Source organism: Takifugu flavidus, chromosome 12 (assembly GCF_003711565.1).
Source record: "Takifugu flavidus isolate HTHZ2018 chromosome 12, ASM371156v2, whole genome shotgun sequence".
Lineage (NCBI taxonomy): Eukaryota > Metazoa > Chordata > Actinopteri > Tetraodontiformes > Tetraodontidae > Takifugu > Takifugu flavidus.
Window position 1 is genome coordinate 3,037,886 of NC_079531.1, and position 22,524 is coordinate 3,060,409.

General features: G+C 40.8%; 1 protein-coding gene across 3 annotated transcripts; it reads left to right on the plus strand.

Moving 5' to 3' along the window:
* Positions 1-209: 209 nt before the first annotated feature.
* gab2 (GRB2-associated binding protein 2) lies at positions 210-21,926 on the plus strand. 3 transcript variants are annotated; one of them, XM_057049937.1, is made up of 10 exons: positions 210-581; positions 9,159-9,459; positions 15,527-15,755; positions 16,952-17,550; positions 18,009-18,106; positions 18,192-18,471; positions 18,596-18,686; positions 19,053-19,155; positions 19,260-19,379; positions 19,478-21,926. In XM_057049937.1, exons 1-10 carry the CDS (start codon positions 510-512, stop codon positions 19,619-19,621), a joined length of 2,037 nt encoding a protein of 678 aa, XP_056905917.1. In that variant the 5' UTR covers positions 210-509; the 3' UTR covers positions 19,622-21,926. The 3 variants fall into 3 exon arrangements, with proteins under 3 accessions (XP_056905917.1, XP_056905915.1, XP_056905918.1); XM_057049935.1 differs by having other exon boundaries at positions 211-581; positions 19,257-19,379; XM_057049938.1 differs by lacking the exon at positions 210-581 and adding an exon at positions 8,944-9,059 and having other exon boundaries at positions 19,257-19,379.
* The last annotated feature ends 598 nt before the right edge of the window (positions 21,927-22,524 follow it).

The window sequence follows — 22,524 nt, forward strand, 5'->3', positions numbered from 1 at the left end:
ATTAGCATTTCTTAGAGGAACTAAAGTCATCTGCATCCTCTCTAAAAAGTCTAGCGTTCCTGCACATATCCACGCAAACACTTTGCTTCTGATTTGCCCATAATCCTGCTGGTTTTTAAACCTTGGAACAATGCAGGCGGTTCTCTCATCCGGTTCATCCCAGTGCTGCCCATCCCTCTCTTTACTCGGTGGGCGTGGTATGAGTTGGAAAACAAACTGCAGACACCCTACGGTACTTCCTCACCCCACATCAGCTGAGTCCTGTTCCGCGATTGCTCCTTATCTCCTTGTGCGCTCCACACTTTTGGCTTTTTTCCTCTCCAGTTGGGCGTTTTGGCGATGATCATTGCGCACAGAGGTATCAGGCGTGTCCGGCGGAGGAGGTAGCAGACTGCGGCAGTTGCGGGCCGAACGCTGACAGCTCTTTGAACGGACCAGCCTCCAGGAGCCGTCATGTACCAGTGACAGACGAGGTTCGAGCGCAAGAAAGAGCAGACAGACCGACAAACATGAGCGGCGGAGAGATCCTCTTCCAAGGCTGGCTCAGAAAGTCTCCGCCGGAGAGGAAACTTAGGAGATATGTAAGTAGCCCGACTTTTGAGGAGTTGCTTTTTTCCCCCTCTATTGCTTATTTTTTGGACTGCTGCAAGAGTTAATGGATTTGCAATTTGTTGGTGTTTTTGTTGGACACGTGCGTCCGTGCCAGCCGGGTATTAAAATGTAGCCAGTAACAGGTGCGCAACGATAACGCCGTTTATTCCTCTTAATTCCGAATGTAGCTGTGTTTTATTTTAAAATGTAAAAGAGATTTTGCATGAAAGGGACATTTTGAACTCATGACAAAGTAAGCCTTTGTAGTTTGTCCGCGTGAATTAAAACGAAAAGCTTTTGCCATTTGTCCATTGGCCTGATCAAGATGAGTTAATGCGTAATCGAGCATTAACGTGCATCGTTTTCAAATTGGCCAAGCCGACTAATATCACAATAGTGATAACTGCGGCATTAACGTACCTTGAGACAGCTTTGTAAACCAAAGCTGCCAGTCTCTGCAAATGGCTGCAAATCAGATAATGGGATTTATGGAGGCAGATAGAAGCATGAGCCAACCTCCTATAAATACAGCTGTCCACTGTTTATGTATGGTGTTGCATTACGGCCCCTCTGTGTTCCGACTAGCTGACTTTGCCATGATGTCATCCCTCTGTTTCATCTGAAAATCCATCCTTCAGTATCTTCAACTGCAACCCTTTGTCTTTTCCTCATTGTCTTCCACATGAAGTTGGCTAATGTTTACACAGAGACCACCATAGTCAGTATGGAACAGCAGCTGCGGTTGTGCAGGGATGTTAAAAGAGAGGGAAAAACTTGGTTTGTTCATCACCGTATTGTTTAAAACAAGAGGAAACATTCTTACATGTGTGTGGGACTAACAAGATGAGCAGGGGACTTCTCACTAAGAGCGAAACCCTATAAACAACCGCACACAGAGTTAAGCCCCAAAACAGTGTCATGAGATGGAGTATCCTGAACAGGCAGACTTGTGAATGCGATAATCTACCCATCTGAAATTCCTTCCACTTAAAGCCAGGGTATAGACAATTGTGGCCATTTATTCGCCTATTTTGCTGCCATCTGCAACATTTTGCTGAGAAATGCTCTTAAATTTGCAAGTAGTTGTAAACATTTGGGACTCGGTTTGCTCGTTCACGGTAAACACTGTTTTAACGGTCTCTACTCGTTTCAGAGCTCTAACCATCATGGAACGGGCTGCGTTGCTTTGCAACAGTAAAAATTTTAATTTCATAACAGCTTTTTCTGTCAATATTCCACCTGTTTCTACCACAGAGTCCTCTCTGCTCCAGATGAGACCTGTCTTTCTGTTAATCAGTAGTTACTTGTTGAAATGATTGGTCATTGTATCCAAAAGGAGGCCCGTGACCTTCCATAGACAGTCCTGGAGAGCATGGTAGCAATCTATGCATGTTAAATACGTAGTAAAATCCAGCGCTGAGTTTGGGACCGCCTAAAAAACTGGTATTACCACTGTGGGTCTGATATGTCAATGATATGCAAAATCATGGCACAAAACACCCATGACAGTTGAAGCCTAAGTTTAACCTGTGGTTGAAGCAAGAGATGACATGTTTTCTCGGTAACGTGAAGGACCAAAATGTTTGCGAATTACTCACAAATGCAGTTAACTTAGCGATGAGTCCTTTTGCCTACAGCATCCGTTTGTCACTTGTACACACTGTGCATCTCCAGAGGAGAAACAGGGGGTCCCTAACAGCTCAGATCTGGTAAGAGACTCGTTTAGTTCAGTTATATTGTGAGGTGGGTAGTGTTTTAAGAGTAGGGAGGAGTGGCCTTGTTGCTTTTCTTGAACGATATCCAGAGTAAGCAGAAAGAACAAAAAAACAACGGACTAATCCAGCAGTTGTGCCTCCTTCACATGTGAAGTCATGTATAAGACACCGTTCCTCATTAATTCTCCCATATGAAGACTTATTTAGTCCTTATTAACAGGATGCTGGTGTAGTGGTTAACACTTATACCCCTGGTGTTAGGTAACCTCCCTCATACTTGCTGTTCTTTGTGGCTTCCAGCGTTTACATAATCAAACGTCACTACTCTGAATCACCCATGTATGAAATTTTCCCATGTATGCGCAGTACAAACCTTGCATGGGACATAGTGTAAACATATTAATTCCTGTTCTTCGGTTGTCAGGTGCTATTATTGGCAAAACCTTGCTGTCTGCTGACGGTTATATCTGACATCACCAACATGTCTGTTCTCATGCTCTTTAGCTTTGCCACATTCCACAATGATCATATCAGTCAAGTTATATCTGATGCGCGTGCTTTCTCCCGCTGCCAGTTTCTAAAGATTTTGTTGATGGGGCGTCCACATAGGAGGAGATTTGGGAGGGATTTAGTGCGTTTTCAAGGCAGAGCAGCCGCCGCCTGTGCGCCTGCTGTCAGCTGCTGGGTCTGCTGTTGTTTTGCAGAGGGACTTTGGGAAGTCCTTGCCCTCTGAGGTCAACTGAGAACGCCTCCCAGTTCCTGCTCTGACAGACACCAAGCCCTCACACAGACATTTTCCTTGTTCCATTTTATCTCTGGGCTCTCAAATGGGCCTCAAATGGGCCCAGAAGCTCCAAAACTTGGGTGCTTCAAGGAGAGCAAAGTATCCAAGTCACATTCGCCTGTCATCGTTATTTTCATTTATTTTAATCGACGTACACGTGGATTCTCATCAATATCTTTTTTTGATTGCTGACTAATCTTAGATTAAGTTTAACTGCATCATTTGAGAGGTTTCTTGTTATTTTCTGCAGACACATTAATATTGGTATTGTCCTTTATAATTATCTGACATTGCACCAATGACCTAATGTTATATTGATGTTTAAACACAACAGCCTAAATGATAAACACCGTAAATATACATTAAGTAGTGGAACGGTGAGAATGAGGGTATAGAGCGTTCTCTAAATGGCTGTTTACCTTTAATTAGACAACAGCATCATGTATAAACATCTGTCATTTCTCTGAACTGACATACATTCCCATCAATAGATTGACTAGCAAGGTCTAGGAAAATGATTTCCCTGTTTACTCTTCTTCAGCTGTTTCTAAGATCTGGGTGAAAATGAAATGGGCCACAAGGGAAATTCAGTCATGTGATTTGTATCTGGTGATGGAATTACTAAAGTGTGTGAAAACACCATAAATAGCACATTGCACAAATTGCAGGCAGTTTTAAGCATGTTCCAAGTAACTAAGCTTGTGAAAGGAAGTATTTTCTGTTTTTAGGGTTTTTTATTCATCTATAGGAAAAATGCATGCATCTAAACATACAGTACTGCGACTGTAACAATGCTTTGAAAACAACAATTTAGTCAGAAATGCAAATCGTTACACAAATGAATGTTCATACAAATATAACATGTACTGTTTCTTCTCTTTATGTAATTTAATCCGCCGATATCATGCTGTATTCCAGTGTATCATCGTCAACAGTGTGCTATAATGATGCACACTTGGGTGAGGGGGGGTTCATCAGCACTGCGATGTTTTAGCATGAGTGATAGCATGACAGGTTAATGTGAGGCCACAGTCTCTCGATGTAACATGATGCTCAAGAAAGGAATCAGAAGAACCAGGAGATGTCATGTGCAGTTGGCAGATGTATGACCCCACAGCACATAACATAAGCAGTGGAAGTCCCACAAAGGCTTCTGATTCCAGAGAATGCTCTCCACCAGTGCAGCTATTAGTACTGGCTGATTCCAAAGAAGCCCAGGCTTTTGAGGACATGGAAGCATGGGGAGTGATTATTCATCGCCTAATGAGTGAACTGTTTAGCAGAAATTGAGGCGGATTATATTTACTTTTAAGATGATGTGCGACTGCAACTCATCGTGTTCTTAAAGTAACAGAATGAGGACTATAGCTTCCAAATTAAGCATCCTTCTTCATCCCTCTTCATTTGCACCTGCCGGGTATCGCTTTTCACCGCAGTCACAGGATGATCGTACATGATGTCATGCTCTCTATAATGCCATTACAGCATCAGCCTCTATTCTACATGCAGTAATTAGTCCAAAACTGTGTAATTAGAGATCTGAATGTGGCAGTTCCATACACAAAGATAAAATGAGGATTTTAATCTTTCTATAGCGGAGAGGAGTCTATCTGTTTGGTGCTCTGCATCTTGCCTCCTGTCTTCTCTATTAACACACAAAAATGGGACTATTTTGGGACTATTTTGGGACTAACTGTGTTATATCTTACACCTGATGGCCTTCTAAGATCAGTGTTTTGACTTTTTCCAAACTGGCTGCGTACAATTGCTGTACTGTTGTTATATATCCATTAGAAATGTACGCTTGGCATTTTCAATTTGAACTTCATTGATTCAATGAAGAGCAAATTGTGTGAATATGTTCAATATGGAGTTCATTTTTCTGACTTGTAGTATGGATATGGCTTCATATGTGTCGCATGTGACTGGGGCGTGGACCCCAGTGGAAGGTTGTTTTTTTTAAGGACCCCGTGGTCACTTTTGTTCATTTGTGATTGGCGCTCTAAAAAGTGATGTTATTCAGGTAAATATACTAAAGCACGGAATACAAAATGTGAAATTATTTCATGTTTTTTCTTGAAAATATACAAGCAAAACATTCTTTCGCTTGTTGCCTGCATGTTTCTGGAATGTGGGTAGGCTCACTATTGATTACAACCAGATAATCAGGGCTCTGCCGTCATAGCTGCAGCCTATCCAGTTTGATCTCTCTTGCATATTTCAGAACCACTCTGGATCACAATCATTATATAACAGCTACTGTTATAATTCAAGGAATTATTTGCTTTTTCCAATATAAAAAGTGAAATTAGCTCCTTATTTTCTTCTTTACTGATATTCAGATACCAAAATGCTTTGCAAGCATAATGGCTTTCTTTTATCCAAAGCTTTAACTGTACGAGACATTGTCCGAGGACAACCAACAACCAAACACATCTGAATAAGAACAATGTTAAATAAAATCCAATTGTGTTTTGTTTAGTGTATATTAGTGCTTGTGTGTAGTATTTACCTTCTAGTATGTGGCAGGTGAGTAAGAAGTTGAATCTGCCTGTGACAAGCAGGACCCAGCTGCTGAATCTGGAAGCTGCTCTGTGCTGCTGGTGTTTGTGCAGCTGTGCTGTAGCAGCAGCAGCACGGAGCAGGTATAACAGAGGAGGCTGGGTCAAAGACCCAGAATTACCTGCTGCCTCATCCTCTCTTGCTTTCCTAGGGGGAGAAGTAAACAGGTCTTTTCTAATATTGAACGCGTATGTTCAGTATTTACTTTGGATGTTTGTCCATGTGCACTTCGAAACACAAGGTCTGATGCACGTCAGGAAGGCTTGTTGACACAGCCTACTACTACGCACATTCTCCTTTTGTTGTAAAAGACACACCTTGAGTAATTGTTTGGATCACAACCTTCTCAGGTTTATTTGTGTCACCAGGACAGCCTGTTGGGTTGTGTTCTGAGACATGAGTATAATTGCTGTTGCTAACCATCTGTTGCTGTTGCTGTGTATGATCCAGTAAAATATGAGATGATGCATGAATGAAGAACTCTTTGCACATTGAAAACAGCTGTGTCTCTTTTGTTGATGTGAATGTAGGACTCTTTGTGTCTTTCTTTGTTTTCATTTTCCACTCTTCCAAAAATAGCCAAACATGTCGGCCTGTAATGGTGAGATAAACCAGTCTTTCTATTTTTAGATGTGGCCTCTCCAAAGATTGTTTTGAGTTGTTTTGTTTTTAGATGTTTTCCTTCTCAATAATGCGACGAGTGTTCTGTCCTCTATTCTCAACTTTCACACTATGTCTGTGGCTGGCTGCTGCCAGTGCAGGACACATTAACCTGTGTTGGAAAAAACCTTCATGGAATCATTAAGTATGAATAAATACCACCTTTGTATGAGGCGCATGGCTTTTCTTTCTCTCTTCTTTCTTTGTGTTTGCAAAATTCACTCATCATCAGTTTGATAGGGGGTACGTTGTTCTTTTTCGTTGTTCTGCTGTGACCTTAAAAGTGATTTGTTCTGCAAAAAAGTAGAGCAATGCTCGGGACAATCTTTGATGCATGTTTCAGGCCAGTTTATTGGCCCTGGTCCATGGTCCAGTGGGCTCCAGTACAGTTGTTAACAAGGGCAGCATGTTTCGGCACAGTCCATTATTTTCCCGAACAGTTCTGCTGTTTAAATCAAAGCTATGCTGGGGGAGGGGAGGTCGAGAAGACCGGAGAGTATGGCCCAGTTTTTCAGCTTCAGCCCTCTCTCCTCTGTGCTTCAGTAGTGATCGATGGGCTTAGACATGCTCTGTAGGACAGACACAGGGCGGGCCACATCATTTTGTTGTGTACTCGGCCACCATGATTTGCTGGAGGAGAAATCTTTGCTCAAATGAAAGAGGAGAGAAAAACATTGAACTCTAGCGAGTTCTAGCTGATTTGAATGAAAGAAGGATCGAGGACATCAGTGAATACAGTACATGACATTTTTTAATGGTCTTGATCATTGATTCGTTTCAAAGATTAGATATTATGAGGCTTCCAACATGACTTTTATTTTTCTTCAGATATATTGCTGTCATGTTTTAATAGGTCGTTCACAGCCGATGGATGCCAGGAATAACCCAGTTTGGTCACATTGACCTCTTGAAACTGGGCATTGCTCCAAATCTCAATTGAGTGACATTCCGTCTTCCAGAAAAGGCAGTAATATATAAATGCACCCTTAAAGAGTTAAAGTAGTTTCTCTCTAAATGGCTTGGCAGCGAGGGGTTTTATAGACCATGCAGGGCTCTGTGTCCGTGTGCACGAGGAGTTTGATGCCTTTTTAGTGATTGAACAAATTCTGAGGAGCAATAATTTTAGCTTCTTTAAAATTAAATATTACAAACTATGTTCCAGCTTAGTCTGTATTTGACACAAATAACATCCTATGATAGAGCTGCAACTAATCAGATAACACCGATTCGATCTATTAACATTTCACACTGTTTTCTGCTTGAGGAAATTGGGGCTTGTTGTGAGATAGATGTTGCCTGTAGTTCTATGGTTAAAGCCAGTCCCTTACCCAGTGCTTTTTTTATTTAATTAGTACTTTCATCAACACAAGGGAGGATATAATTAAATTAAAAAATCTTGTACCCCAGTATGTCAAAGATAGACACTAAAAGATAAGATCATATTCTGCAGTTCCTGGAACAACGGAGTGTGTTGCGGAAACCACAACTGACATTTCTTATAAGTGCAGCTTTCGCGGCTCCAGGAAGGATGAATATCAATGTGAAACATAACATTCCAGTCATTATCTTGCAAAAGTTTCAATTGGGAATCTTGGTTGATGTTAACGAGACAGCTAAAATAATTAGGACTGTTTTTATTTTTTAGGGCAGGTTGGTATCAGTTTTGGAGCACTTCCAGAACAAATGCTGTCATTTTAATTTGAATTATACATAAAAAAAGGAGTCATCAGTCACCGTGTCACAGAAATGGCTTATTTACCATCGGTGCATTATAATTAAAGATCCAGGTAAAGTAATAGTGTTTTAAAAAAAAGCCCATACATTTTGTTTGTGGATTAATTGATTTACTACACTGCTGTTTAGTTATGAGTGTTTGTGCATGTGTAGTATGGTGTATGGCTGTTTGGAGGGGTTGCATGGGGGCAGTAAGCCTCTCGGCGGTGTCTGTACTGAGGAAGAGAGAGGAACCTGCAGTATCCTGTGTGTCAGCAGCCTGCTTTGCCTGGCGGAAGTGCATCTCTGGCAGTTGTCCAAAAGCCAAACCCCCTCCCCCCTTAACTCCCTATATCCCTTCCTGTCTATCTTCCTCTTTTGTGTCTGTGCACAGAAAACAGAGGGGCCTCTAAGGTAGAAATTGACATATGGAGCTGTTGTAATCAGAGGCAATATTCTTGCTTTCTTTGGTGTAAACACTACAAGTTGGATTATTGCTTTACATCATGACTGGCTGGTGTAATTAAATGGGATCTAGTTGCAACTAAGGCCTTCTCAAGAAATGTAGGCGTAGCTTGAATTTCATTTGGGTAGACCATGAAAATGCAATTTACTAATTGTTTAAATGGGAAACATCTTTGCTATTTCACCGCGGACAGTTAACGGTCTACACGAATCAACAATGATTTTCTTACCTTGCGTTCTTTGGCTAATTGTTTTCCAAATAAAAATGACATTCCAGATTCAAGATGTACTTTATTCATCACTGCAAATGAGAACAACAAGCATTATATTTGGAAAAGCACAGCACACAATACTCTGCTACACGTCACTATGCTTATCTATACAAGATTCTACTCAGTCCCAGTTCACTTCAGGAAATACAGTACGTTGAGAGGGAGTAAACACCTGCTGCCTCCTTCTTCCATCCTGCAGCTCATGCAAACCACACATAACCACATTGCTGTGGCACGCACTAACCTGTTTAAGTACAGATCCTCTAATTTCTCTGAGAGATTTACTATATTGTTCAGGTATCGGAGTGCAAAACTAGAAACTGAATGCTTTATTACTCTATGTAGTGGCCTATGTTCTATGGAAAGATGCCTTTATCTTTTAATTTCTTTTTCTAGGCATGGAAGAAACGCTGGTTTATACTTCGCAGTGGACGCATGAGTGGTGACCCGGATGTTCTGGAGTACTACAAGAACGATCACTCTAAGAAACCCATTCGGGTCATTGACCTCCACTGCTGCGAGCAGGTGGACGCTGGCCTGACCTTCAAGAGGAAGGAGTTCCAGGACAGCTTTGTGTTTGATATCAAGACCTCAGATCGCACTTTTTATCTTGTAGCTGAGACCGAGGAGGAAATGAACAAGTGGGTTCGTTCCATCTGTCAGCTGTGCGGGTTCAACCAGTCAGATGACACCCAAGGTAGGCATCTTTAACTCTTTTTTTTTTTCAGTGTTGCTTTTTCAGTACTGTTATTTTTGAGCCTTTTTCATAGTGACCCACAACACATTTATTTACTCTGCTCCTTTTTTAAGTAAGGCTGAAGTGACATCCAAGTAACTGATTATTTGAGTGAGAAATAGTAGATATTTGTGTTTCCAAAATTCCATATCAAGTCTGGTAGCTAGGGAAAAATAACATTTCCAAGCTAACATGTCACTAAAGGATAAAAGCAGAGCTACTGTTCAACACAGAAGAGTACCCCATCAATAAAATAATGACAGCAGGCCATGTAAAAAGGAGTTGATCCATGAAGGGAGGAGATCCTTCCCGTGGCCCAAATATTTGTCTTAACTTGATAATTAAGTTAGTTTACAGAGTACTTAAGTGATGACTTAAAGGGTGTTATCAACTAGAAGCCAATCTTTACTTGTAGTTTACATTCATTTGTTTTAAAGCAGGCTACAAAATCCGGAGGGTGAATTGTAGCATTAGCAGATCACACTGCAGTGTGATGTGTGGTGCCCTAAGAGGGATTTTCAGATGATTTCTGTTTGCACTGCTGTTGTTCTTCCACCATCTGGCAGCTGCTGGACGTTACTTGTTTGTGCACATGATTGATCATCTTTAACAGATAACAGGTCCATGTAGGGAAAAACAGCTGTAGAGAATGTAGCAGCTCATGGTGTTTGTGTGCGGGTGTGTGCGTGTGTGTGTGTGTGGGGGGGGGTGGCGGGGTTCCCCCTCTTCACGTAGTAGCAATTATTCTATAAGAGGTTGTGTGCATCACCAGCTCTTGAGCAAACTAGCAAACTAAAGTTATGCCAACTGATTTAGTGACTTTAATTACACTTTTGTATTTAAACATATTGACATATGTCAGGATGTAAAATTAGAGAAGTCTTATTGCGTTAATTTGAGGCCTGCATAGTTGGAATTCATTTAAACTGTATTTGCCTACACATCCTGGAAGCAGCTGTATTGCTGTCTGTCTGGATATTGACATGCTTATGAGCAGCCATTGTGGCCCTTCAGAATTCATTCAATGACTCATCCATCCAAACATTCACCTTTACTTTCCAAGGAATCCTTTGCTGTCTTATGAATAATCCTTGTCTCCGCCCTTGTGAAGCGTCAAGGTGTTTGACCTAATTATCCTACTCGCTAGTCAGTTGGCCTAACTTTAGTTTACTTTAGGCTACTAAGGAATAACCAATTAATGTCAATATTTGACATTTTTGACACCATTTTCTTACCCACATTGATGCTGGAATGCCATTGAGCATGAATAAGTGCTGAAGAACTATCTTTAATTGGACTCAGTCCATTTTCTATAGGCTTCCTGTTTTTTCTTTCTTTTTAAAAACATGTTGTCTGGTCAGAGTTTGACATTTTCATCGGTTTCACTGTTGAAGGCTGCTGCAGGTCTGTACTCGCACTTTACCAACAACAGGGAATTCCCTCTGTTAAACATAACAAACACGCTTGGGAAAAAAACACAAGTCAGTTCTCCTTATGCAAATTAGAAAAGTTTACACAGACAAACAACAGAAGAGCCAACATCAGCTTATCTAAATAGCAAGGTCGTTTTCACTCGGAGCCAGACAGAAGGTGTCACGGTACCCAAAGCTTGTATGTATAAGGCTTATGTTTATATCACTGTGAACGCGATTAAAAAAATTAGCAACGCAGTTTAAAATGAGGCTTTGATATTTAAAAACTCTGCCTTTTGGTTTAAATCTTTGCTACTTAAATCATTTATATTTTTGATATTTTTTCCAATATGTTGCCTCAACCAATGAATGACTAAAGCACCTGGAGGGAAAAAAATGTCCCTTATTATTAGAATCATTATTGAAGTCTTGCTTAAATAACACTGCTATACTTACTGTGATTATTTTCTTATCCAAATTTTTTTTTTTTTTTTAAGTTCCCAGAATAACCTCCGTCTTTGTTTCTGGAATTGTGCCGGTAATGACATGGGCAAGATTTGAAGGCAGGCCACGAGGGCACATGATAGCCGATTTTTTTTATATTTTCAAATAAAAATTAATGAGGACAAAAAGGATTATTTGTACTTTGCATATCGCACAATCGAATATACATTTTATACAACGAATCATCAATTTACACATTTACACACACGTAGACTAAAATTTGTCGTGCTTTTTACATAAATGTCCTCTTTTGCCGTAATACATGTTGAGATGATACTACCTTTATGACATCATCAAAAGGATTAATAATGGCATCCATCTACAGATTGGGTGTGCAGCCAGCATCCTTAACCACGGAGACCCAGCCCCAACTACTGTCTAATGAATGGAGCATAATCTCATCAATCATGGGCTTTGTCCTGCTCTCCCCCTGATTTCTAACCTCCGAAGCAGACAAAGATAAGCTCTTCTTGGGAAAGCGGTTAATGTTTGTCAGCAGGTCTCATTTTTGTGTGTATCCTTTTTAAACGATGCTTTGGCTGTTAGGTAAGTCTGAGATAATTCCCCCCCAAAATCCTTTTAAAAACAAACTGCTATTTAAAAAATAAAAATGACCCAAAAAGCTGCTGTATTTATTTACTCTTTGCCTTCAACCTTTGATTTAGACAGAAGTCAAACACTCTTGGTCCAGCCAAGATGGGCCTTTTGTGTGATGAGTGTAGTGAAAGAGCAGCGCTCTCATGTTGTGGAGCAGCCAGGCAGGCACTTGGGTGTAATGTGATCAGGGATATTCTTCTGTGCTATTTTCAGAGAAGAATAAAACAGATAGTCTAGTTTTATCACAAACACGCATGTCATTTTCATTCATTTCTGTTGCCCTTGTAGTGGGAAGATGCCATTTTGTCTCCATCTCGTGAGTGTCAGCGTCTCTGTGTTCATCTCCCTGACAGCATCTTCTCAGTTATAGTGGAGAATATCAGTATTTGAATGAAGAACTTATATTGATACAGTAATATTTTCTGAATTTTACTCTAGATTCTCTCTCAGCTGATGTGTATCTATGATGATAATTACACACTTTTCCAATTTCTTTTGTGGGAAGAATTGCAAAATCTACATTGTATGAAATGCTTCTTTTCTCCACTGTGTGTTCCCCATGTGAAAAGCTTCCATCCCCCGACTTACTACATGCAAATGGACCCAACCGTTTATCCTCCTGGGACCCAGTCTTGCTTTAAAGTGGTAGTCTCAAGGTTCTGCACCAGACAAATCAGACATATTCTGTATCTGATATTTAGAATCACCCATGAAAGAATCACCAGTCAATACTGGAGTCATTTCGCTGTGCTGTTTATTTCACGTTGCCGTTTCACAGGGAAATTTTGCCAAGATTATTGGGGGATTAAAACTATTGAATGACCTTTGTGTCACTAAGTAGTCATATCCAATAACAAGATGCAGGTTTTTTCTTTTTTATACATATATATTTATGATTTACAGTGCTCCTCTTCCCGTCCCTGAGGGTATATTTAGGACCAATCCCATATGAGGCCATTAAGGAAATTAGATTTTACTTGTACTCAAATTGAAGGCAGGTGGACAGAGTAATTATCTGATGAATGTCTGTCGTTAAATATTTGAATGATGATGGCGACAGATGATGAAAGGAAAGATTTTTCAATATCAGAATTAAAACACGTATTCCTCCATGTCTCTGTGAGATGCCATTCAGTTCAATAGATCTGTTTTTGCAGCTCATTTTATATTAGATTATCAAATGTCTTTATCTAATTCTAGCTGGGCAGGGGAGGAAAGCACCCTACAAAGATGCTCTTGTCCTTAGTGATTCAACAGGGTTCTAATTTTGGACTTCTGAGACCATCAGCTTTCTTCAATTAGATTATAGTCACAAAGCAGATGAGACAGTAGGTGATCTATGATGGAGCATAATTGGAAAATTACACATGAACTTTGAGCTCTTTGACCCAGAATAGCCACGTTTCATTCCCCGTCTACAAGGGTCTTTTAATGCATTAATGAACATGTTGAGATGGTTGTTTTGAGCTGAGGAATGTCAGTTAACTCATTTAAACTGTGCTATTTACCTTCTTTTGGGGGAAATAAGTTCTGACAATACAAAATACTATATACTTTCTCTTTATTATTATGGCTAGCCCCTCACTTCTTCCAGTCTTTTATCCTGCCATCCTTCCTGTGAGAAGTATAAAATAACCTCTTAAGCACAGGTTTCAGCTTAAAGTGCTAATTTCTTTGTTTATGGCTAATGTTCTGGCTATAATATATAAAAAAGCAGGAAGAGGAGGTTGGTGACAGGCATTCATGAATGAAAATGAGCATTCCTAGATCTATGCAAGGTATTACATATGTATCACGTCGTTGAAGGCAAGTTGTGGTTACTGAGACGTCTCAAAGGTACATGCCACATTGCTGACTAATCCATATTGCTTCCTAGTTTTAAGTGAAGTCTTCAGACGTGGTTTCGGTTAGTTGTGATTTTGATTAAGCAGTCAGGAGACAAGATCAACTGCCTTTAGACTTTTATCGTGCTGTTTTAGAACTCATTAAAAATGGTTAAGGGCGCATGATATGATTTTTCAGTTTTAATTTAACTTTCTTCTCTGCATTTCAGCAAAGTTTGGATATGCTTTTCTATGCAGCTTCTTGCTCTTGTGAAAAGATGTGGGTGGGAGGTTTTTAAAAAAAAAATCAATATATCTATCAGTGTTATTTGGCCTGTACTACTCACTGCACTGGATCAAAGCTTTTACAAAGCTTTTTGTGGAGAAAGGAGATGATGCCTAATTAGCCTGGGGAGAATGGAATGGCTCAGAACAATGGTGTAATTGAGGATCATTGGAAGGGGGGGGGTGCTTTGTGGCTGTTGACATGAGCAGCTCATGTCTACTGGCTTGGAGACCTCACAGCACAGTCCTTTTTCCCTTTAGGCCTGGATGTGACCTCATTCAACTTCAGAATATTACACAACCATCTTTCCAACCGCCACACATGCATTAGAGTACAAATGCTCACAAACCACATTTTAATCTTTTGTCTTTTGCGGTGGCTAAAGTCCCCCTGTGTGGTCCATCATGAATCACAAGTTGCAGTTAAAAGACAGTTTGATGTTATAACAGCTTTGGCATATTTTCTGTGTACAATTCTTGGGAATTATTTAGAATTGGAAAGTTCTCAGACAGATTTCATATGTACCCTCCTTTTAAGGGGGAAAGGATAAACCAGTTGTAGAAGAAACACTTAAAATAATCGTAATGTTGGGTAAAATACTAATCTTGCAAACCATTTATAACTTTAAAGTGAACATTAATGACACTTTTTCACACAACACATGCAATAATTCTGCAATACCAGGAAGATATTATCACCCTTTATACTGCATGCCATATCAGTAAAAGATGAATGGTTGTTTTTCTCTCCTTCCATCAGCTTGAGTTGCACACAGCACCATGGGTCGATGGATTACTGGGCCACCCACTCTCTCTTCTCCCACTGCTCAGTCTACATTTCCTTTTTTTTTGGTCTCATGCCTGGGTCTATTTGCAGCATACCACTGTCTGATTTGTCTCTTCTTTGTGGCCTTTTGAGTCCTCTATGTAGTGTCATAAAGAAACAACTAAGACCATGGTATCCACACAGGAACACGGAAGAAAGCAGTGGCCAAAGTAAAATCAAACAAAACCCATTGACCCTGGTTGGAAAGGAAAATTAAGACCATAATTTGCTAAACCACTGAAAGCCTGTAGCATGAATAAATGAATGTGGGGTTACTCCTCGCATTAGATGGATAACTGTGCCCTATTGATTAGAGAGCAGACTGAAAGAAAAAGTCAATACAAAGCAAGGTCATGGGCTTAAAAAGCTCATAGGTGCGACTAAAAGATATTCCACTTCAGAGAAAATATGTAAACTAAAAGCTTGGTTTAAGAAAGGTAATTTATGTGTTTACGATTTTTCATACATTTGTGCAAAATATCCAACCTATTGACACCAACATTAAACCTGAATGCCAGCTAAATTACTTTTTAAAAGCTAAAATGTCTGTGTTAAGTCAATAATTCTTTCCCCCTCAACAGATGGCCGGTTGCCCCATATGCCCCGTTCTGTTGGAGCAGATGTCATCACCTCAATGGCTCCTCTGACCGGGGAACGCAAGTCCTCTGCTCCTATACACTCCAGCCAGCCAGTCCTCTTCACCTTTGATGAGCCTGTGCGCCACACACACAGTAACTCCCTCTCCAACAGTGCCCCCCAGGACTACCTCCTACTCCATCAGTGCATGAGCAGGAAGAGGGAGAGCACAAGGTAAAGGTCACGACCAGTTCAGCTTCCTGATACATTTTCCTGTTATTCGGTAATGCAGGTCAACATACAGATTTGCAACATTTCCGCTGTTTAGAAGCTGTGCACGGCTATACGCTCAGACATTCTGGCAGGGACAGAGTAATACAGGTGCATTTACATATTAATGTACAGTGCATGGCCAGTTCATTAATTATAATAATAAATGACTCAATTGTTAAAATATATAGTTGTTAAACTGTCCAAAGGAATACAGGAATTTCATTGAAGTGTGAATGTATGTTATACAGTACAGGTGTGCAGTATAACAACGGATGCATTGATCTTTTATATATAGGTTTAGCCAGAGCACAAAAGGATCAAATGTTTACATGAAAGGTCGTCCTGCACCCCTCATTAACATTCACCTCCCCTATGGTAAGCTTCATGCCTGCCTCCGGGAATCAAAAGGTAGCTTTAATAATCAGGCCATTCAGCAAATCGCTGACACAGTAGGTGATCAATGAGGTTGTGGCTGCAATTCATCACTCCTATAAGTTGAGACTAATACAGGGATGTTTTGCCCTCCCGGCCACATGTTTTGCACATTAATCTGTTCTGTGAGGACCAGGAAATAAACCTCACAATCCATCTCATCAGGTTTACACTTTCTGTCACTCAGGTGCAAGCTCAGGTTTTCTTTATTGAAATTATAGGAAGATTACGCAACAAAGGTGGAAGGCAGAATAATGAAGATTTGCTTTCCTTTGGCCAACCATGTTACACCATTGGTCACTGGCTAGAAATGTGTACACTGAATAGTGGCTCCAGTTGGCACCAAGGTCAAGCTCTACAATAGCGGCAGGATAAATGGGGTATGTCCCCCAGGGTGCCTAACCAAGGCTAAGAAACTGTGGGAAAGTCGTGGTATTTTCCTGTCAACATGATGAAAACTTTCCAGTGAATCAGCTTTTCAGTCATACGTTAAAATGCCTGAACTAAATGCTTGTAAGGCGGCAGTGAGGTGATAAGGTTTTTTGAAGCTTGGCGGGACCTTCAGAACTATCTCTGAAGACCTACAGTGCCATCTAGTGGGACATAAATATTTATCATTTAGAATGACTGAAAGGGGGGAAGATATTTGCCCTTCAATGGAGAATTAGAAAGTAGACAGAATTAAGAATTCACGTGTGTAAATATGTCTGTGTGTGTTTTTGCAGGAGTGCCAGTTTCTCCCAGGCTACAAGAAGTTGTGTGTTCGTGGGGAGTGACTCCACAGCGCAGAACTTTTCTCATGGCTTCCCCCACTGTGTGAATGGCACGAGTGCTCAGTTGCATGGCTTTTATAGCCTGCCTAAGCCAAGTAAACACCACTCTCCCCTGCATGATGGCTCCCCCCAGGACGAGGCCTGTTATGTGCTTCCCCGGGGTTACAGCTCTGAGTCAGCAGCTTTCACCGGCCAAGGTGAACCCGATGTGGAGAATGAAGAAGTGTACACCTTTAAAACACCTTGCAACACCCTCGCCACCACGCAGAGCATCGAGCGCCCACTCGACAACTACGACCTTCCTACGCCCCCTGGTTCCTTCTACCAGATCCCCCGGACATTTGATAAGAATCACAATGCCTTGCCATTCTCCAACTCTGAGTCCTGCAGCGCTCCTCCTCCCAGGCCTCCTAAACCTAGCCAGGGGTCAGAGGGGCATTGGGGGAGTCCCCAGTCAGCGGATAGCCATAATGGAGTTATGGCATCTGCAGTGTCATATATCCCTCGTAGGAATACTCTCCCTGCTGTTGAGAACATCAGGCTTCATCGAGGTAAATTGAAAGCAGCACTAGTCTTGCGAAACGATGTATCCCTCCTGAGCCCTGCTTTTTTTTTTTTTTTTTTTTTACCTGTGCAAATATTTTAAATTATACGCTGTACCGGGACACACATTTGATATTTTTAAATACAAGTCTAACCTAATTAGTTCTTCGGATTCTGGTTTTGCAGTGAATATTTGCCTCCTCACACCGCATTCTCCATTTTTTTCCTCTTCCACTGTCTCATTTTAATGTTATGAGCTGAGCAGTGACTAACTGGCCAGTCTCCCAGATAATAATCTGGAGTTGAAATGTAATATTCATACTGTAGGGATTGATACAGATTTATACAGCATTTGATGGATTGTTTTTATTAGAAAAGGAATTGTAATCATCTGGAGTTATGCTTGTACGTGTTGCTTTCACAAGCAATGGTGATTATTAAGTTCTCACCTGGATTCTTCTCACAGGCTCATCATTTGAAACTAATAATCATCACCGTCCCATCCTTTCCAATAACTCAGGCCAATCTGTGGAGTCAATTAACGATGGGTTTAGCTCCTATCTGGTGAGTCGATACACACGTAATGTTGAATATTATTTCATAATCCTCGAATAAATCAAATCGTTCTCTTTTTATCTTTTGTCACCAGCGAAACAAAGCTCCTCTGACTCGCTCAGACAGTGGAAACTCAGATGATAACTATGTGCCCATGAATCCTGGTTCCTCACCACTCAGTGCTGCCCAGGCTGACAGTCCTAAGAATATCTACATCCCTATGAGCCCCGGGCCCCATCACTTTGATTTCCCAGGATTCTCTGCAACGTTACCTGCCCGTAAGGGAAGTTGTGCCTCCTTGTGTCACCGGCCCAGCCGCCTAAGTGATGTCACCCCGCCACCCATCAACCGCAACCTGAAACCCAACAGGAAATGTGAGTTTTTGACTACCACTTGTCATTGCTCTACATGAAAGGCATTTTTTGCCTTTATTTTAGTTAAATGTGATAATATCTGCATCGTTAGATGTATGAAAACCCTTCTTCCTGTTTCCAACAGCGAAGCCAACACCTCTTGATTTGAAGAACAATGGGATCATTGATGAGCTGCCATTTAAAAGCCCAGTCACCATGTCCTGGACACGGCCCGTGTGAGTGTCATAAACCACTTTCACATATGGGAAATCAAATGTTCTTTAGGCAGCCAAAGGCTCTCTGTTTCTACATGCAATAAGAGACAGGAAAGTCTGCACGTCGGATGTGTCCACAGATACAGTGTTGGAGTCCTGTGTAGAACAAACTCAGCCATCTGCTGGATCTGGGCTGCTGCTAAAACAGCAGAGCCTTTTGTTCACACATGCACCCTCTGTAGAAAGAGCACCAATAAATGTGTATGAAATTAACAATGGGAACTCATCCCAGCTTGGGTAACTTCCTGGAAACACATCCAACACAACCTGTTTTGATAGTACAGATTAGTCCAGCGCTGAGTTTCTACTCTGTGTGCTTTCCTTCAGGGCTGCTATGAATTCGATGTCGTCTCAGCCTTGTCGACCCATCTCTACACAGAGCATCACCAGCACTGACTCTGCAGACAGCGAGGAGAATTATGTGGCTATGGTGAGTCTGGAGGTGGAAAACTGCACATTGCATTCTTTCTTTTAATGATCTGCGCCATGTGAATACACCCTGTGTGAGTGAAGCCACTCTGTCCCCATTAGCAGAACCCAGTGTCTACCTCCCCAGCCGTAAGTGGCACCAGCAGCCCGGCCCCCAGAAAATGTGGGAATGTGGATTACCTTGCACTGGACTTCCAGCCTGGATCACCCAGCCCACATAGAAAGGTATGTTTGTTTTAGACTTGAGGGTTGTGGAAATTTTATCTTCTTCGGTTCAGAAAGGTTGCCCCAATCTCACATCTGTCGAACTGGTCATTCCACAGCCTTCCACGTCATCTGTGAACTCCGATGAAAAAGTGGACTATGTGCAAGTTGACAAAGAAAAGACCCAGGCCCTGCAGAGCACCATGCAGGAGTGGACCGATGTGCGGCAGTCTACTGAACCCACTAAAGGGGTCAAATCCTGACACTGAAATGTAAAAAGAAGCAACATACACACATATACTGTATATATATACTTGAGAACAGAGTTTTACATAACTGTACAACTTAGCACCAGATGCATATTTAAACTATTTTCCAGCTCTTATTTGTTGCACCTTTTCACACAGTTACGCACTCTTTCGTATTTGGTAGCATTGCCTTCAGACTACAGGTAGGTTATGTGATCCTGTATTATTTATGCAGAAGAACATGGTACCAATAAGCCTTTCTAATTGGCTCCCAAGGATGAATCATTCTTTTGGAGATCTGCATCTGAAATTCTGAGATTGTGCCTGTCCTTTTTATATTTCCTGAAGTACTTTCACTGGGGTACCACCCAGTAAATTAACAGCGATATCAACAGTGTCTAAGGTCAAAACATTTTCTTCAATTTTGTAAGTTTTTAGAGGCATAATGATGCAAAACCTGACCAACTCTATCTCTGATATAATGAATATGATACTTCCCTTAACTCTATTGTGCAGATGGTTGATGACATGTATGAAAAATGATCATTCTGAAGTGATCGTTCATCTCATACATTACCGATGATACATGGGAGCTCACATACTAAAGTCCCTCTGCATCCGTCTTCTTAGTATTCAGCAATTTACTGAGTGCTGCCATCAGAACATTAGACGAGCCTACTGGTCAATAGAAATCTTAATATACTATAATGCTTATTGATGTCTTGAATGCCAAGGTGAACTCCAGTTTTAGCATGCAGGCAGCGTCCTCTTTCTACTTCTATTTATCATTTGTGCTGATGTGCATTATGCAGCGAGAGGACTATTCTCACTATGGGCAGTCCTTTAGACTTGGCAGTCCATGTCTGCTTTCCTCAAAATGGATATCAAGTAGGTTCCAAGCAGATAAGAAGAAGAAGAAGCATCTTTTGTTTTGTCTTGTGGTCGCTTGACAACGGGAAAATTCACTGAAAACTGTACGTGCACTGACCAAGAGAATCAAGTGGAACTAACGCAGTGGGGGGTGTCCTTTGAAAAGACTTAACAGATATATCTTGTGTCATTTGAGTGTGTCCCTTTGGAGGCTAAAAGTGCAAGCCAGACCGAAGGATTAGTTATTTGTGGTTTCCTGAATTTGTTCCGCCACTGACACTGATCTTTAGTTGTTGATGTGCAACAGTCATTTCAAAAGCAGCTGGATGAAGACTACTGACAGAAGGAAATATTTGTTGATGCACTTGATGACACAGGGTGGAATAGTGTGTGTTTGGTTGGGGGGGGGGGTGTTTTTTTTCCCCCCAAATGAAGATTTGCCAGTGATCAATGTCACTTAGAATAGTTGAGAAAAGAAATGTTTTCTTGTGCTTTCATTTCAATTTTGACTGTTAAATTTGCCTTAGATATTTTTTGCTTTTCAAAATAAACTTCAAGTGAGAGCCATGTTGTAATTATCAGGACGTGTGAATAATCAGTTTATACTGCAACTAAGGTCCAGTATTTCATTGTGGGCTGGAACCACTGAAGGGTAAATCATCATTTGAACTGAAAGGCGTGGCCGTGCAGTGCTAAGAGGTGTTATTATTTCAAGATTCACCAACTATTTTTTCTATACTTTTTTACCGCCTTTTATATTCTTTTTATCGTTATTTTCTACTTAAGATGTAAGTGATTTTCAGAAGGACGGAGCCAGGCTGAATGAAGCTGGGAGTGTTACACCATGTTGCTTCCTTTTTTTCTTTTCCAAATCTCAAACATTACCATCAAGTGTATATATGAAATGGGAGTTTGAATGATTTGCACTGGCAGGGGAAAGACAAGTGTGAAGAATAACCTGCCTCCCCGTCAGACTCAGAAATGAAAGGTGTGTGTAATTTATTATCTAGAGACCCATTTTAACAGGAGCTGCGTACGTAGAAATTAGGTAGTTAGTTATTGTATGTTAAATGAAAAACTGTCTGGACATGATTGAAAACACTGCTCAGATGTCAGACTGTCACTGGGTTGATGTACTGTAATAGTAGAGATCATTTTTAACCACTGTTATTCCTACTGCTGTAGAAGAGTGCTTGTGTGTTAATTTATTAATTTATTGTGTGTTTTGCAGTTGATAATGGTAAACAGAAAAACCGACAAACAAAGGAATCTCTCCACTAACACTGATTTCTTGAAAAATGTTGAGAGTTTTGCGAGGCAATATCTTAAACAAGAAAATCCTGGTGTGGTGATCATTTGGTACCGATTATTTGGGATACACAAGATTGCAAGACTTTGTTATTCCTGTATTATGGTAGACATAAACTGTGGAATAAATCAAGAACTGAAACTCTGGTGGTCCCTTTTGTAAACCCAATTTGCCACACATTCTTTGTTGGTGTAATAAGAACATATCAAGTCCCCACTGCTCTTGCCAATTTTTTTTTTTTAAAGACCTTTTTTTTAATACTGATACTCAAATTCTTTTTTGGCCTGTACTAGTGAAAACCAAGTAAAATGACTACTTGAGATGTTAAGGCATCCAAGGCACTCGTGGATGTAAATGTACAATAAATATCATACATAATTACATTTTGCAATAGTAGCTCGCTGCCTCACATGTACTGTAGAATATTGACTATCATTTCTTTAAAAATGATGTGATGAGCAGCTAAAATTAATTAGCAAAACATGATAATGCCATTTCTCACCAATACAGGCTTTATTCACTGGTTTGGAATGTTAGAGTAAGCACAGTTGCCCAAAACCATAGCACATTTAAAAGTTCCAACATAACGTCTACGAATGTTTCACCTATGTCTCAACGTCCATACAAACCACTATTCTATATTATCATCGTTTTATGGAGGTTTTACAGGAGCTCTACCGCTCTTGTTGATGTTCCTGCAGTGCAGTTCACCTTCCCTTCCACTAGAGTGCGCATTTGG